The following is a 19,449-nucleotide window of genomic DNA, read 5'->3' on the forward strand; positions in this document are numbered from 1 at the left end:
AATTAGACTTATATCTGCAAATGAAATATTACTAGAATAAAAATCACTTTGACATGATTGTTTTTCAAACACCAAAAGGAATAGAAATTAGAACAATCTGAGTGACTGATCATGAACTGTGGTTCAGGGAAAGTATGAAATAACATGCATTTCATGCAAATATATGGGCTTAAATATAAAAGGCAATGTTATAGTTGACTTATATGTATAAATGAAATACTAATATATTAAAAAATAACTTTGAAACAGATTGCTTTTCAATCAACAAAAGCAACAGAAAACAGTGAACTCTGATAGGCAATATAGATACATGTATTAATGAATTTCATTCTCTATGGAGTAAAATTAGGATTCTTATGGCATAATACATTGCCAAATACAAAATATAATTTCGGAAACCTTAATGGTTGCTTCTGTATTCAACAACTGCCTTTTGCCAAGATATAAAAATTTAGAAAGTTAAAAATTCACCTATGCAATTAATAAATAACCATAAAGGAGGAAGTAAATGTGAGATGAAAGAAAGATGGCTAGCTTAGAGTAATTTAGGAAAAAAGCATAAAACTGTTGCATGATGAGATAGGCAATTAATAAGACTTAATGCCAAAAACTGCTTACAAGAAAATGCTCATGAATTCAACCTAATTGTGAGAAAGATTCATTAATCTTGACAACTTTCGATAGCTGATCTAGTATGTTTCATAAATTGGAACCAAACAATAAGCTAATGAAAATATGGGTTGAATAAGATGACAATTTTGATGCTTCATTACCAAAGACTACTATTTTGAAAGCATGAAGAAGCAAGATTTTCCAAATGGAGAAGTCATCCCCACTACAGCATTAAAAGGAGTGATGACCGCAAATGAAAATATAGGAAAATGACAGTGTGCTGCTTCAATTTTACTAATTATCAATGATGTGCTATCAATCCTGTTATAATCCATGGGCTCAGCCCTTGGCTCTTAAAAATAGATTTTAAAGAATAAATCACCACTATTTGATTCATACAGCAAGCAATATGGCAGTTTATATTCATGGAGATTACCTAAATTGTTTTAGTTCCCAAATGAACTATATTTCTGCATTGTTTCCAATCTGAAACAATCTTTTGTAAAATCACCAAGAAAATAGTTTTGTAGCAATTCTTGATGAGAAACAACAACAAACTGCTTTGAATGGTTGGACCCTATCTAGACACCATGGACGCCAACATTTATGATGACCTTAAGATACTAATTCATGTCCACTTTCTCCAGAAGAAAAAAAGTACATCATCATTTTGCATAGGCATCAAAAGCAGTTGTTCCTTACAAGAATCACAATTTCAATGTGAACCTCACTAATTAATTCTTTATATATTATATCTACACCTGCTTTTCTACATTAAATGTAAATTTGCCTAGTACTCATTCAGGAAACCTTATTATGCCAACTATTTGACTTTCTGCAAAGGGAATTCCTGAGATGCCCAAAACTTCAATGTTTTATGTTTTCAACACAACTTTCCCTGCAAACTGAGAGTAGATTGAATAAACTACCTTAAAATTATGCCTTTATGTTGCCTTAATACGCCCCACCATTCCAGAAACATAATGACTTTGTACACATATCTTTAGCTAACTCTAGGCTGAAGGTGATGCTCCTTCCTCTCCTGCATTCCCATCTGTTGTAGGGGTTTCTTCAGAAGCAGTGACCTCTTCCTCTGGATGCCGTTGCAATCGATCACCTCGTATTGATGCCCTAAGGGCATCAATTTCAGCTGCAGTTTGGTAGAGGCGCTTCATTCCACGTGGTAGAGCTCGGCAGGAGGAGAGGTTAAGGGAACCCAAGTGGGGGCAGCTGTTGAGCAATGCCTGGATTGGACCAAGGCTCACCGATGATCCACACAAGTTCAGTACTCTTGAAAATGAAAGAGAAAAATGAATCCCGAGAATGGAATTAACTAGTCAAATATAGAACACTCAAAGTGTACATCAAAAATTAAATTAATTCAGGAACTAAATTAAGCTCCGGCAAATAATTGAAGGGAAATGAATATGAATACAAAAGGAGGATAATGCATATAATAAACTACATAACGACCATTTTCAATTCTTAAATTTTATCCAAAATCGTGCCAATAAAGATAATGAGTGACTTGAAATTAAAAGTCTTTTTAGTAATGATTTTCACTTTAAAATAATTCTCTAGTTTTTTCGAGTATGGAGTAGCAAAATATAACTTAGTCTATCATGGCCATTAGTAATTTAATGGTAACAATTGGGAGGACAGTTCTTTACCTCCTAATAAGCCATTGTTATTCTAAAAAATGGTTTAAGAAGTTTCATTTACAGGAGTGGGATTCTTGAGGAGTATTGACATTGGTGATAGCAGATTAGTTAAGTACAATAAAAACTTAAACCAGGCAAATTTAACACGTTTGAAACCCAAATTCTAAAAACTTCAGTAAGCTGCTCCACCATATACTTGCAGGAGGAAATAAAATTAGTTTTCAGCCTGCCTCAAAATTAGACAAAATGATCAAGGGGCTAGAGGATGAACAAATTACACATTGAAGTTCATCACGGGCAAGTGGCCGCATTGGCAAATCTTATTAAATTTTGCATTTCCATTTGCAGACTCTAATGCACACAGGGTTGCTGTGATTGGAAGACCAACCTTTGTGAAAGAAATGGTGTAAATATGTTTTGCTCAATGTTTTCTCATTCAAATCACAAATAATGTACCAGGCAATGAGTGTTCTAGGCCCTTCAAAGGTTAACATCATATTTACTATTTACACCTAGGCATGGCAGACTAATCCAGGGAGTAATAAATGCAATTGGGAAATTTGAAACTGGAAGGGCAGGATTCAAGAATTTCATTCAGCCACTCAAAGGTACAAAAATATTTTTGACATTTGATAAAAAAATGTCACTCAATGATTTATTGGCAACTGACCTCAGAGGTGACTGATATTCTTTATCTGCCAATGCATAAATAGCAGCATCAAGGGCATCTGTGGCAGTGCTCCAGGCAAGGTCCACTTCCACTAAACTGTGCACCCACTTGCGGGCAATCAGCTCTAAGCCATCACCTCCTGTGGGACGTGTTGCATAACAACCTAAAAATACAAGATTTTCACTTTTTACTCTGACGTTAAAATAGTTTCAGACCCAACAATTTCACTATTATGTATTTGAAAACGTTTGAAGGACATTCAAGTCAAGATTTCAGTAATGAACTAACACCAAAGTGCCACACAACCCAAAGAGGATGGATTAAATGACCACAGACTCTCCATCCAAAGGCAAGAGCTATTTAGTTTTTATATTGCTACTTTACTTAGCTATAACATCTTGTCACCAATATTCTAGTCTATTATATTCTTTCATTTTCCTCTCTCTTCACGGGTGTGTGTGAGCATACATATATAAATATATAAAAACAAAGACGTAGATTTATAGAATACAGAGACACAAAGAAAGGAAACTCACAATATGTTATTTGACGTTTCGACAGCTCGGCTGTCGTCTTAAACTGTCGAAACGTCAAATAACATATTGTGAGAGTCCTTTCTTTGTGTCTCTATATTCTAAAAATCTACATCTGTGTTTTTATATATTTGTGCATCGCCGAAGAGCGTTCTATTTTGAAGATATATTAAACACAGTAATAAACCCGAAGGTTGGTTTGGTAGGTGATGGTAGAGTTCACCCAGTACTAAGCCCTATACGGCATGTGAAATTCACACATCAGGGCAGGGGGGGGTAGTTCCTTTCCCAGTGCCGGTTATGGTTTCCCAGGAAGATCTGGTACCCGAAAAATCACATAGCTTGGGTAGAGCTGCAGGTGCCCAGAGTGTCTTGCCCGGGAATCGAACCTGGGACCCTCCGGTCAGTAGTCCAACGCTCTACCCCCTTGACGACAGCGACCCACATTGATTTTATATATATATATATTATATATGTATATATATATATATATATAAAATACTTATATATATATAATATATATATATATACATATTATATATATATAATATATTTTTTTTTTTTTTTTAAGTAATCTACCGGTTAAGGTAGGTTTTTGGACTGACACAACTACCAAACAAACACCTTATCACTCCCAACAAAACACAAAATCAATCATCCTACTCTATATCAGGTCCCTCTTCATCTCTGAGTACTTCCTTCCTCCCTTCATCCCGTCCAACAACCCTATCCTGTTCCTTCCCTTTCCTCTTTTGCCCAACATTCTACCCTCTATCACAGTCTTCAACATTTCACTGCCGGTCAACACCCCCTTCATCCACTTTTCCTGCCTCCATAGGATTGCTCCCAACAAACCCCTCTCTTCGCCCACCATACCAAGTACTTCCTCATTTGTTTTCTTCTCTGTCCATTTCACCTTCTCCATTCTTCTCCACACCCACATTTCAAAAGCCTCCAATCTACGTCTATCCTCCTGCTTCAATGACCACGTTTCCGCTCCGTACATAGCTACGCTCCATATCAAAGTTTTTACGAGTCTTTTCTTAACATCCTTACTCAAAGTCCCTGTCATCAACTCCCTCCTCCTTGTGAAAGCCTCTTTGCCTAGCGCAATTCTTCTCCTTACGTCCCTACTACTGTGACCGTGTTGGTCCAAAACACTACCGAGATACGTAAACTGTTCTACCTGCTCTAGTTTTTGCCCTCCTATTTTAATGTTAAGCTTGGCCTTTTTCTTTCTGGAAAATCGCATAACCTTTGTTTTATTAATATTGATTCTCATCCCATACCTGTCGCACTGAATTTCCAATTCACTCAGCAATGCCTGCAGCCCCTTGGCTGACTGACAAACTAAAGCTTGGTCATCAGCAAACCTAACTGATTTTACGAATTCCCCGCCCACTTTCATTCCTACCTCGAGTTCTTCCCATGCCTCTTTGATCATTTCTTCTGCGTACAGGTTGAACAGCAACGGTGATAATGGGCAACCCTGCCTTACACCCCTTCCTAACACTGCCCATCCTGACTCCCCGTTTCCCACCCTCACCTGAGCAGTCTGAGACATGTACAGGTTGCGGATTAGCCTCCTATCCCTCCAATCTATTCCTATTTTCTGCAATATACGCATTAGTTTTTCCCAATTTACTCTATCAAACGCTTTTTCGAAATCTACGAAACAGGCAAATACCTCCTGGTTGTGTTCTATATTCCTCTCGATTAATAATCTCATTACTGCAATGGCATCACGCGTACCTCTCCCCTTCCTAAACCCAAACTGATCATCCCCTAAGTAATCATTTGCCCTACTCTCTATCCTTTTGTTTATGATCCTGAGAACAACCTTAGCTGCGTGGGATATCAAACTAATTGTCCTATAGTCCTCACATGACGTGGCCTTTACCTTTTTCGGAATAGGAACTAAAACTGATCTCACAAAGTCTTCCGGCCAGATTCCCTCCTCATAAATACTACGGATCAGCCCATATAGCCTCTTCTTCCCACATTTTCCCAAGCATTTCAAAAGTTCCACGGGAATGTTATCTACCCCCACGGCCTTATTTAGTTTCATCTCCCTTAATGCCCTTTCTATCTCATTGTCTAGTATGCCTGGACCTAAGCTATCTTCCTCTACGTCATGTTCCTTTTCAATGTCTAACTTTGTTGGTCTAAGCTCTTTACTATACAGTTCTTCTACATATTCCTTCCATCTCTCTTGGATCTTTCCTGCGTCAACTATTACCTTACCGGCCTTATCTCTAACTGCTATCGTTGATCTCCCTTTCTTACTTCCCGATAAAGATTTAACTATGCTGTAAAGCGCACCGATTTCCCCCTTCCTCTGCAGACTTTCCATATTCTCGCACTGCGTCTTCCACCATGCTTCCTTTGCTTTATTTGTTGCCCGCCTCAATTTATTGTTCAATTCTTTGTAATTCATTTTGCCTAATTCTGTATTTATATTCTTCCATTTTCGCCGCTCATCCATTTTTGTAATCATCTCATCCGTGATCCATGGTTTACGAGTCCTTTTAGCGTTAACGGTTCCAATAGTGTCTTTTGCGGCTTTAGACAACCCTTTTTTGATACATTCCCATTTTTCTTCAATAGTACTTAGCTCTTTACCGTCCTCCATGATTTTCTCTACCGCCTGTTTGTATTCCTTTCTTTTCAACCCATTTAATGCTTCTACATTCCATTTTCTAACTCGCCGCCCCTGCCTTATCTTTTTAAAACGTACGCTACATTTCATAACAACTAAATTGTGGTCTGAGTCCGCATCCGCTCCCGGGAAGCTGTGGGAATTTATCACACTGTTCCTAAACCTGTGTCTAACCAGGATATAATCTAGCTGATATCTTCCCGAGTCACCTGGCATTTTCCATGTATACCTGCGTCTTTTGTGGTGTCTGAACCAAGTGTTGGTGATAACTAACCCCTGTCTCCTGCAGAACTCAACTGCTTTCTCCCCGCGGTCATTCCTCGTGCCTAAACCGTAGTCCCCCACCTCATCACCATCTCTTCCTTCGCCTACTGTCGCATTCCAATCCCCCATCACTATCAAATGTTTCCCTGCAGGAACACATGCAATCATGTCCTCTAACTGATCGTATATCCTATCGACCTCTTCTTCCTTATGGTTGCTCGGTGGCATGTATACCTGGATAATAACTAAGTTCGTCGGTTCTGCTTTTATCTCCACTAGTAGTATTCTATCCGTTACCTGCTCTATGTTGACTACGCTTCTTCCTACCTCTTCATTTAATACTATGGCAACCCCTCGTTGGCTCTCGTCCCCACCGCTGTATATTATTCTATACTTATCACTCCAGTAATCCCCGCTATCTTTCCATCTCACCTCGCATAGACCTAAAATATCTATATTTCCCCTTTCCATCTCTCGCTTAACATTCTCCAATTTCCCCGTCCTCATCATTGTCCTAACATTCCACGTTCCTATTCTAACTAATTTGGTCTTCTTCTCCTGCGTCTTCTGTCCTGCTGCTGCTGGTTTTCCCTTGCAAGGGTTTCGTGGGATGACGACCGCGGAAGCCTTGCCTCCCCCGCTGCCGGGCACGACACACGGCCGATTGGGCCGAGCCCCGTGGTTGCCAGGACTCAAAATATCTCTATTGTCCATCACATTGTTCTTGGGAATGATAATTGAGGTGGTTTCCCGTTGCCTTCCTCAATAGTGTTTTTAACGTGACACCATCACTTACTGGCCGCCCCACTGGGGTCAGACGCCATTGCAGCCGCCTCACTGAGGAACAGACGCTGCGTGGACTACCTTTCGTCTGGCTCCTAACCTTCGACCTATCTGGCATGGGTGACCCTACCAGGAGCAATTTTTATTACTCCCGCCAGTACAGCTCTAGGGGTCATCGGAACGCACAAGCCCTTCCACCACGTCAAGGTTGTAGTCCGGGGAGGGAATATATATATATACATATTATATATATATTTTATATATATAAAATCAATGTGGGTCGCGCTCATCAAGGGGGTAGAGCGTTGGACTGCTGACTGGAGGGTCCCGGGTTCGATTCCCGGGCGAGGCACTCTGGGCACCTGCAGCTCCACCCAAGCTAAAGTGATTTTTCGGGTACCAGATCTTCCTGTGAAACTATAACCAGCACAGGGAAATGAAATGGCCCCCCCACCCTGATGTGTGAATTTCACATGCCGTATAGGGCTTAGTACTGGGTGAACTCTACCATCACCTACTAAACCGACCTTCTGGTTGATTACTGTGTTTATGGTTTTATACATAATCACCAATACATAAATAACACATAATCACCAATAAATCTCTTAATGTAATTAGTATTGAGAATTATATGAAAAGCATGAAGAAGCTTTCAGGAATACTTTCACAATGGTTAATTTTATGATGATTATATATAAATATTCACATACCAGATAAAAAGAGATGCTCAAGGTCCCATGCAGGAACACGCACAAGACTGGAATCAGAAACACGTGTACAGCCTCGCACATCCAGTAGGCGTAGCTGGTGTGAACTTTTAAGGATCCTTTCGAGGGAAGAATTGTCAACAACTGGAACCTGGGAGCAACCTCGACCATCCACAGCTATGGACAACTCCTCGAGGTTAGGAAACCCTGGAGAGGAAGCCTATAAAATATTTAAAATTAGTTATTCAAACAATTTTATGTACAGGAAACCATAAAAGTCAAAAGAGCTCTTCAGAAATTAATGTATGATTGGCTCGCAAAAATCTAATGGAGAATAAAATTTTTATAGCTTACAAAGGAGTCATACCCATCTCCCATTACTTCCCTAGATAGTCCCAGCATACATTCAGGCACCTACCATACCGTGGCACTGGATTTCTCGTTCCTCACCAAAGAATAGTGCCAGCAAGGTACCCAGCCAGTTGCTGACCCCATCCATTAGCTACTTATATGCTGAAAGATGCTGGGTATCCAGCCAGCTAGGGGAAAAGATGGTAGTGACTTGGTGCTAAGTCTGAGCAGTAGGTGGGGAGACCGAAAATCTTCAATTTGAACCCCTTGAAAACCTTGTCTGATTTTCAGAGTGGGGCTGCACATTGCAGTGCAGAAGATTAGGACTCTTTGTGAACATTGCAGTTTGTTTTGGATCATTCTCCGAAGGATTTTAAATGTTTCACCATAAACTTCTGATGCTATTTTGGTCCTGATTCTCAAGAATTCTGTCAGCGCAATCTCCTTGTGTGGTCCCAAAACACTGTTGCTACCATTTCTTTTGGCTTGACAGCGTTTCCTTGAAGTTTTTGGGCTTGTTAGGTGAATGAGTGTGTATTCATCATATAGACTCTTCCTTAGACTCTAAATTAACAAGAGTGACTCTTGTCTCATTCTCAGTGTCAATTCTGTTGACAAATTTGTCTTTTTTTTATCTGTAGTGCCCAGGATACAGGAATACCATACCCATTCTTTCACCACTGTGAAAGTCCATCAGTTGTTTTAGTACTCACCATGCACAGAACTTGTAGAAATGCAAACTGCCCATATTGCACTGATGAAACGGCATCACACATAGTCTTTTTAAATATTTGAACAAGTTCATCTGTAATGATCGAGTATCACCATTTCCCCTTGTCAGTCACATTGATGTTTCTCTCCATGAATTTTCTGCATTTATCCTCAGGAAACTCCTGCTCTAACATCACCACTACAAAAATGACATAGCTGATGTGGGATTCCGTCAATGCTTTTCCCTTCCCCATGCATAAAATGAGTAATACCACATACTTCACAGCTGATGAGAGTGGCAATGATAAATGTGATGTTTCATATTATACCACTGGAGTAGAACTAATCAAAATGGATGACAGAATATTGAGTACTAAGATACATTGCTAATGTACACTCTCCCACTATGGCAAAAAGGTTATTTTTGTAAGCCAATGCAAAGTTTTAATATCTGAAAAGCCTCCCTCTCCCACCTCCTCCTCCATATTAAATAATCTTACCTGTTCTTTGAGTGTCGAGTGCGCAAGGGAAACTTGGCTATTGGTGATGCGCAGGACACGCAAGCGTTGACAACCTTCTTGCAAACGCTCGATGGCAATTGGAGCTGTTGTGTGTGCCAGGGTACGGACATTTGACAAGTCAAGCACCTCAAGGCAGGGGCAGTGAGTCTATAATAAAAGTAAAAAATTCATTGCTAAATAATTACATTTATATAGTCATGTGTTTACATACAAGATGAACATACACATTCATAGCTATTAAATCCAATCAAAATGTTATACAGAAATGACAACTGTTTAGTTCAATGCTCTATGAATGAAGAAAAAGTAATGGTTTTGTTGCATAGTATACATCAACCAGCTTCCTATATGCTTCAATGTACAGCCTGATCTCAGGTGACCTCGGTGACTTAAAAATTTGTACATTATTTAGGAATTTTTTCATTCTTTTGTAAAAAATGTATACCAGGTTTTCACAACGTATATCATTGAGAACCATGGCATAATGCAATGCCATATACATGTGAAACAAATGTTACACTTGTCTATGTGGTATTACTGGACTTTTAAGATTTTTATTTCTTCATTGAGACAAATTTTTCATCTACACACTATGCACATAAATACTAACGATTTCCCATCACAATAAATAAAGATGAGCGTATTCAACACCTTATTCTTGCATTACAATATGGATGCAAGAGGAATGAGAAACTTGGAGACCGATTAAAATTAGCATTTTCCGATTTAATGTAAAAAATATTACAACATGCATTTTTTATCATTTAGCTGTCACAGATGGCCCAGTCTCTTGGCAACATTCCTTTTTCTCCATCTTGCTACCAAATGAGTGTACACATGTGGCACAAATGGAAAGTGTTTTTCCCTCAAGGTTGCATTTCTGAATTATGCATCCTTTCTTCCTAATTTATATTATTCTAAATAGCATATTACAATGCGAGGACATCTTCAAATAAGAAGTTACTTCCAATCATTCCTCATTTCTCCCTCACCACTAACACTCTTTTTCCTAACCAATGAGGAGTGCCACAGTGAGAATAGGTAATTTTAGGGCAATGATGAGAACATGAAAATTGGAAAACACCAAGCAATAGAGGGAGAGAGGAAATGCAGTCATGTTACACATGTTGAAGGTAACATGAAGAGATAGCAAAAAATATTGGAGTGATAGATACAGAGTAATATATAGTAGAAGGTGGGAGAGCTAACAAGGGTACCATAGTAATGAATAAGACACTGGGGGAGCAGGGTATTGAATGTGGAACTGGTGAACTGTGGAATAACATAAGTCTACTGAACAATAATTAAAAATAAATATTGATGCTCAAGAAACAGAACTACCACATTCAGTGACTTATTAAACTGTTCACCAGTCTTCTTTCTTTTTAATCACAATGTATTTCATTAAAAAGGGAAGAAAAAAATAACTCGATAACTTTAACTCCTACAGAATATTCCTTCATGCTTAACTGTTTATGAATAAATTCAACCAGCAAATGTCTAATCAGAAAAATAGGAATTATTCTCCCTCTAAAACATTATGTCAATACATACATCCATGGTGAAAGTGATGACCATTCTGTGCCATTAATGCTTTCAATCAATGACTCTAAAGATATAAATGGTGTAACAGTTCTTGATTACCTAATCTGATTGCCTATCACCATAAACTGCTGAAGCAGGTCCCGAGGTGAACTTGTCACATGTACTTAAATATTAAAAAACAAGCTGTAAAGCAAAGATTAAGCATCAGGACTCCTATGCTTGTATATCCCTAGGACAATTGCCCAGCACCCCGATGTGTGAAGATGACCCATGGTCTTATTAGCAAATATTATGGCCCCATACTCATCAAGAATTTGAATGCCATATTTTGCAGTTTTGAATTATGCATTGGACATAATTAAAGAAGGTGGTGAGATTATAATATGTTAACAACAGATCATGTGCATACCCAAGATCAGTGGCATAAGCCAAACTTAACACTGGAACTGGAAAAATTAGAGTCCATTTCATTCTTTGAATAAACACTTACCGCTATGGCAATCACAATTTGTGAAAGTCCAGCTAGCTTATTGCTTGCTAATATTAGTTGTGTGAGACGATCTCCCATGAACTCTGTTAAGCCCAATATTGAAGAAAGTGAAACAGCACTACGTGGATTGTTGCTTTCTGTCTAAAATAAACAAAAAAGGGATTATTAGTCAGAAGTTACTACATTAAAAAAGAGAGCAATGAAAGTCCTGTAGTTTGATTATATAAAATTATATATTGATTTTGATTCAACTGACAATGTGGTTAGCATAACCCACCACTAACCACAGGGTTATAGCTTCAACTTATCTTATTAAAGCACTTGATTCATGGCAAGGCATTATAAAAACTATATGAGATGCCTGAGGTACAAATTACTCAGTCATGAAATCATGATAAAAGTCAAATCTTATATGATGGAATGAGAGGAAAGGGATGAAAAGACCAGGAGGAGACAAAGTGATGAGAGACATCTTTTAGTTAACACTGCCAAAAATGGTCTAGGTAAAGAGAAGAACCAGCCAATGAAATTTTTCCTTAAGAACTGCCAAAGTCAACAACAATTGTGTTTATAACAATTAGTGTGAAATAAACTATCATGACATAATGTTTGCAGTATGGCTAGTAAAACAGCATGGGAATGCACTGCTTTTAAAAAATTTCAGGGAAAATTTTATCTTCACAGTAGACATTTTATGATGCCTACAAACTAAAAAGTGAAAGAAAAGTAAACACCTACATAACTGTAAATACATACCACACAAGTAGTGTACCCAAGATCAATTTTCAAAATTACCTGTCCACATTTTTTAAATAAATACCCCCTTAATTTAAACAACCTATATCAATTAAAAAAGTGATTTAAACACATTATCCAGGTAATCCTAGGTAACCAAATGTACACAGAAAAGGAAGTATTCTTGACATTGGAAAATAAGTACATACTTGACCTGTTAAAAATTAGGATTTGCACTTGGCCATGAACCCTGTCAAAAATCAACAAGAATATAAATTAACTACGTAATTACATTTAGGGAAAAAATAGGTCATTACATTTATTCCTGAGATATCAATCCTGGAAAGTTGAGGACAAGCCTCCACGAGAGAGCGTAAACTGTCAGCCCCAAGCCTTGTCCATGAAGATAAATTGATTCCACGGAGTTGAGGGCAATTTGTAGCAATTTCTTCCAGTGCAGCTGGGACTCCCGAAACTTTCCAACCCCCTGAAATGAAAAAGTTTATTCACTGAAGCTCAAAAAATGAATTTTCAATACATACACAGTCTTTAACATGTTTTTTTTTACATTGCTGAATTTATCCTACCCTTTGAAGAGCAATTAAAATTGCCCCTTATAGTTTAAGTGATATTTGCTTGAGACAACCAGGATTTAAATCCTTACAAGAAATGGCAATGAATCCTAAAATGACTCAGTTAAAAATCTTCTACTTACCGAGTCCTAGTTCCTGTGTGAGTGCACAGCGGTTTTGTAAAAACCAATGGAGTTTCAGCTGGTCAGATTTAACACGTTCTCCAATTAAAGGTGATGAAAGATCAAGGGAGTGCCACAATGAAGGTGTCAGTGCAATATCTCTCCAGAGGTGACACACTCTGCACATCCTTGAAAAAGAGTAAAATTCTATAAATTGGAAGTCATAAAAAAAAACAAAAATGAAATAATGTACAATAAATATCAATCTCAAACTATTAATAGTGGTGAAAAAAGTAATTCCAGATAAAAGAAAACAGAACAAATATGCTGGCTTTTTTAAAGAAGGATGATATAAAATGTAAAAAATTGAGCTCTACGGCCTCATAAATTAATAAAATAAAATGAAAACTCCTATAGCCGTAATATTAGTTTAATATAATAACTTTTAACAGTTACGGGAGTTTTCATTTTATTTTATTAAGGATGAAATCGGTTTTTTAATCCCCAAATAGATTTACAAAGCTGTGATCACAGAAGGTATCCGAAATAATTGCTATAAGGCACTAAAACCTCTAAATATGATTGCATTAAGTGACACCTCAATTATCGTAAGAGATTAATTTGAGGGTGTTCAAATACATTTCAGGAAATATTTAATCATTAAGGAGCAACAGATATTTATATGCTGTATGTTAACCAAACTATGAGGCACCTGCCTCATTAAAGAACAACATCATCAGCAAGATGGTTGACTTTTCCATAGTGCAATGGACATTAAATGAGCTCTGGAACTTTCTAGCTCAAAGAAAATAACGAATAAGAAAAATAATGGGGAGAGCACATGCAGATGTACTCTGCCGCCCACCCATTGAAATGAAGTGATATCTACAGAAACACATAGCAAAAACGTTATATCTATAAAAGACGTTGATTCAGTACAATACATAACTTACTCTGGAAAGGTGCATCATCTAATAATGTATTTTTAAACTGGTGGACAGAGAAGATGACCTACAGGACCTACCTGTGTACATATCATTTGCACACATGAAATATAAGGATAGCTTGAAAGCCAAATAAATATTTCTTTTGTTTTCCTTCGGTTGTATTTCCGAATCAAAGGATTAAGTCATCACTATTTTGGAACCTTAATATCTTTTTATCCAAAGTGCTGCCATTTTATGGGTGAACTGAATATTTTATATTTCCACATATTTCACTTTTAAAGTAGAGCATGGACTAATGATTTCATTTCCAGGGTTGTTTTAGTTTATTTTCCACAATTATAATTGATTTACAGAGTAATCAGTGCCTATTAATATGTAGTCTTCAAATTGTCACCCGTTATAAATTCTTCAATAGTGTTTTCCTATCATCAATTTGTTTTCTTGTGGATGTACTATTTTTATTTTGCAAGTCATAGGAAATATTCTGCCTCTAAAATTTTATCTTACATAATAAAAATAACGGATAACAAAATGGCAAATTTGCCTGTTGATGTTATCAATGAAAAGCAATGGCGATGATTGAAGCACAAGTGGAAGCAGCTTTAACGGTGAAGATGTGTCAGTTGTAATTACTGTTGGTTTGGGTAGGATCTTTCTTGGAGAATGAATGAATGGAAAAATGTGAAGATCACATATGTGATACCATGGAAACACATGCAAGGGAATGGGTTGACAAAGAACACTGGTTGGTTGTTTTTGTGGCATAATCAAAAGATTGAGCAAGATAATTCTATTTTTGAACTTTTTTACAATGCAATTTGTGAAAGCATAAGGGGGCCAATACATTTGTATGTGCAGAGCATTTATCAAAAACACATAATCAACAATTTTTTGAGGGCACCTATCCATTGCTTACCCCTAAATTTAGTGACTTTAGAGTGAAAAAAGATACTCCTACATTTTTATCATTTTTCATCAGATAATGAACCATTTTATGGAGCCAAGAATAATAAACCTTTTCGAAATCAAACCTTTTTTGAATCTATCTCCAAATCTTCAAATACCTACTTTTCAGAAGGAGGTCTTTCGATTCTGGGAGTTTACTAGTGTGAAAGGAATGCAATGGGTAGAAGACAAGCATTATGAAAATAACTGATATTCAATTAATTACAATCATTGTGATATCATACAGGTAATTTTAGGAAAAAAGTGAATATGCTAATAACATGATGAGGCATAGGTGAAGAAACTGAACTCTCGCAGATGGAGGGACTACTGTGAACTATTGGACAAAAACAAGAGATTGTGCTAAGCCTTGAAAGGAAGCTGTTGAGTCAGGTCTTTCTATAGTTTTCAACAATTATTACAAATGGCTTGAGTCATATGTTTTTTCTTAAATAAGGGAACACACAATATTCGTCCACTGAATTATATTCAGGTACAACTTAATTCAATTCTTCAGCATTATCATTAAATACAATTTTTTTAAATTAGTAAGCCTACACATACATACTTTTGCTAGCTGGAAAGGGATGAGGAAGGGAAGGGGGCAAGCAAATTCCATTTTTGAACAAAGGGAGGTCTTTGGTCAAATTGGTGGGGGGTGGCAGAGGGGTGGGAAGGGTTTGCCAGTATATCAATGAGGGGAGGGACACAGCAGTGGGTTAGGTTTGTTTTTCTGTGAAGGAAAGGGGGGCTACCAGGATTGGAGAGAGTTGCTAAAACAATATGAACAAATCACCCCATTTAAAATTTTGTACCTGCAACTCCTCCCTCCGATCCATCCCCCTTCCCTTTCCAATCTAAGGTAGTAACTCCAGGTTGAAGTCACTCTCTTTATTTGCTTCCCCTTCCTCATCCCTTATTTTAATTATTAATATTAACCTAAACTAATGGAATAGTGGATAATGGATATTTATAAATGGAAGTACACAGACTACATGCTAGACAAACTATTAGATAAATACAAATTATTTGTGCTCAACAATGATACAGGGAATACTTTCAGCCTTCAATTATAATGGTAGATGAGATCAAAACTGATAATGAATGAAATTGACTGTTGAGAAGACTGGCATAATGATCCTTTTTCTGTTTGCACAATGGTAACAACAATAAGGAATATCACACGATAATTAAAATCTCCCGAGAAGAAAATTATATTCAATGCTTACAATTACCAATGGTGGTGGGTTGCAAGGTAAAATGCTAATTGAGGCATTCCCCAAGCTCTTACCTTGGTGCTGCTGCAGGAAAAACAATGATCAGTAGGATATGGAACATACAATATTTGATGAAGTGGTGCTATGCTTGTTGATGCAAAAATACTAGACATTTTTTATACTCAATCAGATGAATAAGTTATTGTTTTTTGAATAGAAAGTTTTCGAAACTTAGGGAAAAAGGTTCAAAATTAATTCGGAACTGCCTGGTACTCTGGGAACAAGGGAGTGTATACTGGGAAGGGGAAAAGAGGATTTTGCTTCAGAGTACTTCATCAGATTTACACAATATTTTTGTAGGAGTGGAGGCCATGGAGGTTTTCTTAGATATTTATAAATGGAAGGCTAATAATTGAAAATATAGTGGCCATGAATGTAAAGTGAAATATTACGGTAGAAATCTGCATGCATGGGGTAGCAACTATAGAGGCTTTAAATTGTGGTATTGGGACTTGCAAACATAGAGATGGTGGACTTCCAGTTTTGGATACTTCAATTATTCCTCAAAAATATATTATCATTGAATATACCTGTATATGATATATTCAAAATTTCCAATTATTGAGGACAATCTTTAAACAGATTCAACTAATGACATTTTAGATAATGACTGAATAGAAACGGTTATTGCTACGATCTAAGAATCCACACACTCAAGAGTAGGAGTGTGTTTCTCCTCCTCTGCCGCCAATGGCTTCCCAGAAATTCAGGTACCCAGAACAATACCCAGCTTGAACTTAATGCAGTGTCCTCAGAGTAATAGCTATAACTCACAGCACAAAGTTTTATCTCGGGACATAATTCCAATAAAACAGTATTTTTTATGAAATTCCCCATGAAAAATTGAGTGCCAATCTCATGGCCATAATGTACATATAAGTCACTGATATCAATTTCAAAAATATTGGCAACACCAAGGGAAAGTACTGAAGTACTGAGACAGAGAAAGTACTGAAACCAATTGGAAAGTATATAGTAGACAGGAAACTGAATCAGTAAAATCCGAGTCTATCCCAGGTGTTCCTCATTAACATGCTGTTATTCTATTCACTGCGCCAAATATTTTGGCTACTGGCATAAGGTATACACATAATTTTTAAGACAATAATGGACCATTAAATAGATGAGAAAAACAAAAAAAAACAAATACCAAGGATTGCATAGAGTAGCTGGCAAAGTTAAACGTGACTGTTGCAAATTATGATGAAACAAAATGAATAAATACGTGAGAACACAGTGAAGAACTGTAAACAAATAAAGATTCCGACAGACAACCTCTCATGACAATAAGCACCAGATACAGGGATGGGTCCCCAAACTTGTATTGACTCTAGTCAAGCAATAGAAAATAAATTCATTATTTTTATCAACATGCAGACGGCCATTGAAGCACAAAGATAAATTTGAGTAATTTTTAGATCATTCTGTAGTCCCCTAACAATGCCATTGTAGATTGGTAGTGGAAGCATGTATTACTCAACTTCCCAGAAACTTACTTGTTATTAAAAGGATAACTAAAAAAACTTTATTCTGCTTTCATTTCAAATTTCTAAATTAGGGAAAAAAAGACGTAAGACATTCTTTGAAAGAAAGGGAAATATTTTTTCTATACCTGAACCTACATATCGTCCCTAGAGCTGTGGACTAGCACTGGATAGCGTTTACAGTTGTACTGCACCAACTGCATAAATTGTACAAAAACCATCAAATTCAAATTATTTATTTCAATACTTTCACCCAAATTCTTACCTGAACAAGAAAGGTACGCAGCCCTCATCCTGGGTAACCATCCAGAAGACTTTGCACAGAATTGATGCTGGGATGCTAGTCCCCCACATTCCTTGCTCCATCGTCTCCTCCTCTCCAGACACGAATGTACTACCATCGGCTGCAGATGAACCCTCGGCTCTCCCACTACCAGTCACCTTTCTCCTACCTTTTCTCGTACCACCTCCGCCTCTGCCTCTTCCGGAATGAGGCGCTGAGCCCCCCCCAGGAGACGCCTTACGGATTCGAAGCTTGATTCCGTTCTGTCCCGGCGATATCTGACTACGGTAGGTGACGCCAGGATGGGGTTTACTTCGAATCCTTTGATCTTCCGGGGACGGAGAAGTAGCCTCCCTTTTCCGTCGCCTACCACGCCGCCGGCGCCCCGGCCTTTCGGCGGCTGCTGATAATCGTCCCATCGCACCTTCTTCCACTGAGGTTACACCAAGAGGCGGAGAACATAGAACACAGGAACAGTTCTCATTGCGATGTGAACTTTGCCTGCACTTTGAAAACGACGCACTTCCCTCTTCAGTGACCTCCGCCTCCCCAGGAGGGGAGCCTAAAGGGGGCTCTGGCGCACCTGCAACCTCGACCGTTGAAGTCACTTCGGGGCTATCCCCTGCACCCGTATGTCTAGCGGATGAACCACTAGATAAGGAGACACGCTGATCAGTATCTGTTTCACTTTCACTCCTTTTTGACATTTCAGCTTCCTGCTGGGATTGTTCCAGCAGCATGCTGTCTAAGCTAAATGACTTATCACTTCGACTCATTTGTTCCAAGCCACATTCACTGGGACTAACAATATCCAGAGGCTCTCCACTTTGAGGCGGCGTCCCACTTCCCCAAGAAATACAGTTCACTTGCACGTCATAGTTTGAAACTCCACTTGGACTAACTTGAACCATTGGATTTATCGTAGGTTTTAAGGGAGGGCTAGAATGGGAAAGGGTGGCCATGGTCGGCACCTCGATCGGTATTACTGTCCCTTCAGTTTCATCCATTTTAAAAATATTCTAAGAAGTTTCAAATTTCTACATTCTCTCAACAATAAAATCTCAATCAGGATATATTAACGCTATTTACATTTCCCTAGATATTTTGAATACGTAGTCCAACTTTTGTCGAAAAGTGTGTGAATTAGAACCCCTTTCCAGCATCTTTCCGACACAAACACTCCTCTTTGGTAATTGGCGCCCAACGTCAACAAACACAACACTAATGACAGATGCCATAAACATTATGCATTATATTTCCTTAATTTACTTCCAAGGTAAATGGTGTCATCACTTATAGTTGGAAAGGAAGAAATTATTCCGCTAAGAAAAGAAAATGGGTTATAATTCCCATTAATATGTTTATGAAATGAGACCTACGCCTTCTATCAAATATTTTTATTTACGATTCGCAGCTGTCTAGTTCCTCAAGACGCTTACCTTTAAATAAAACGTTGTTTTCCATGGTTTGCACTAATCAAGTTATTCACGTCGGCTGCTTCACAATAAAGGCAATATAATCACTACTGCGGGTCATTGAAAACACCAAACAAACGGATATTACCATTCTCATTTCGG

The 19,449-nt window shown here is 37.9% G+C and overlaps 1 protein-coding gene across 1 annotated transcript; it reads right to left on the reverse strand.

Annotated features, from left to right (window-relative positions):
• Window positions 1–1,625: 1,625 nt before the first annotated feature.
• On the reverse strand, window positions 1,626–18,834 carry Fbl6 (F-box and leucine-rich repeat protein 6). Its single transcript, XM_071583099.1, has 8 exons — window positions 17,855–18,834; window positions 12,958–13,124; window positions 12,560–12,729; window positions 11,508–11,648; window positions 9,452–9,619; window positions 7,893–8,109; window positions 2,944–3,106; window positions 1,626–1,902 (listed from the first exon to the last, which is right to left on the reverse strand). Exons 1-8 carry the CDS (start codon window positions 18,832–18,834, stop codon window positions 1,626–1,628), a joined length of 2,283 nt encoding a protein of 760 aa, XP_071439200.1.
• Window positions 18,835–19,449: the final 615 nt, after the last annotated feature.

This window comes from Hetaerina americana, unplaced genomic scaffold (genome assembly GCF_022747635.1).
Source record: "Hetaerina americana unplaced genomic scaffold, ioHetAmer1.1.p SCAF_1, whole genome shotgun sequence".
Taxonomy (NCBI): domain Eukaryota; kingdom Metazoa; phylum Arthropoda; class Insecta; order Odonata; family Calopterygidae; genus Hetaerina; species Hetaerina americana.

What these genes read in the sequence shown, in the direction of transcription:
- Fbl6 (XM_071583099.1), bottom strand. Translation starts at nt 18,834, where the DNA reads ATGGCCACCCTTTCCCATTCTAGCCCTCCCTTAAAACCTACGATAAAT. An exon ending in CACACAGGAACTAGGACTCG is followed by an intron (nt 12,730 to 12,957) that starts GTAAGTAGAAGA and finishes TTTTCATTTCAG; the next exon opens with GGGGTTGGAAAGTTTCGGGA. An exon ending in GAATATCAGTCACCTCTGAG is followed by an intron (nt 1,903 to 2,943) that starts GTCAGTTGCCAA and finishes TTCATTTTCAAG; the next exon opens with AGTACTGAACTTGTGTGGAT.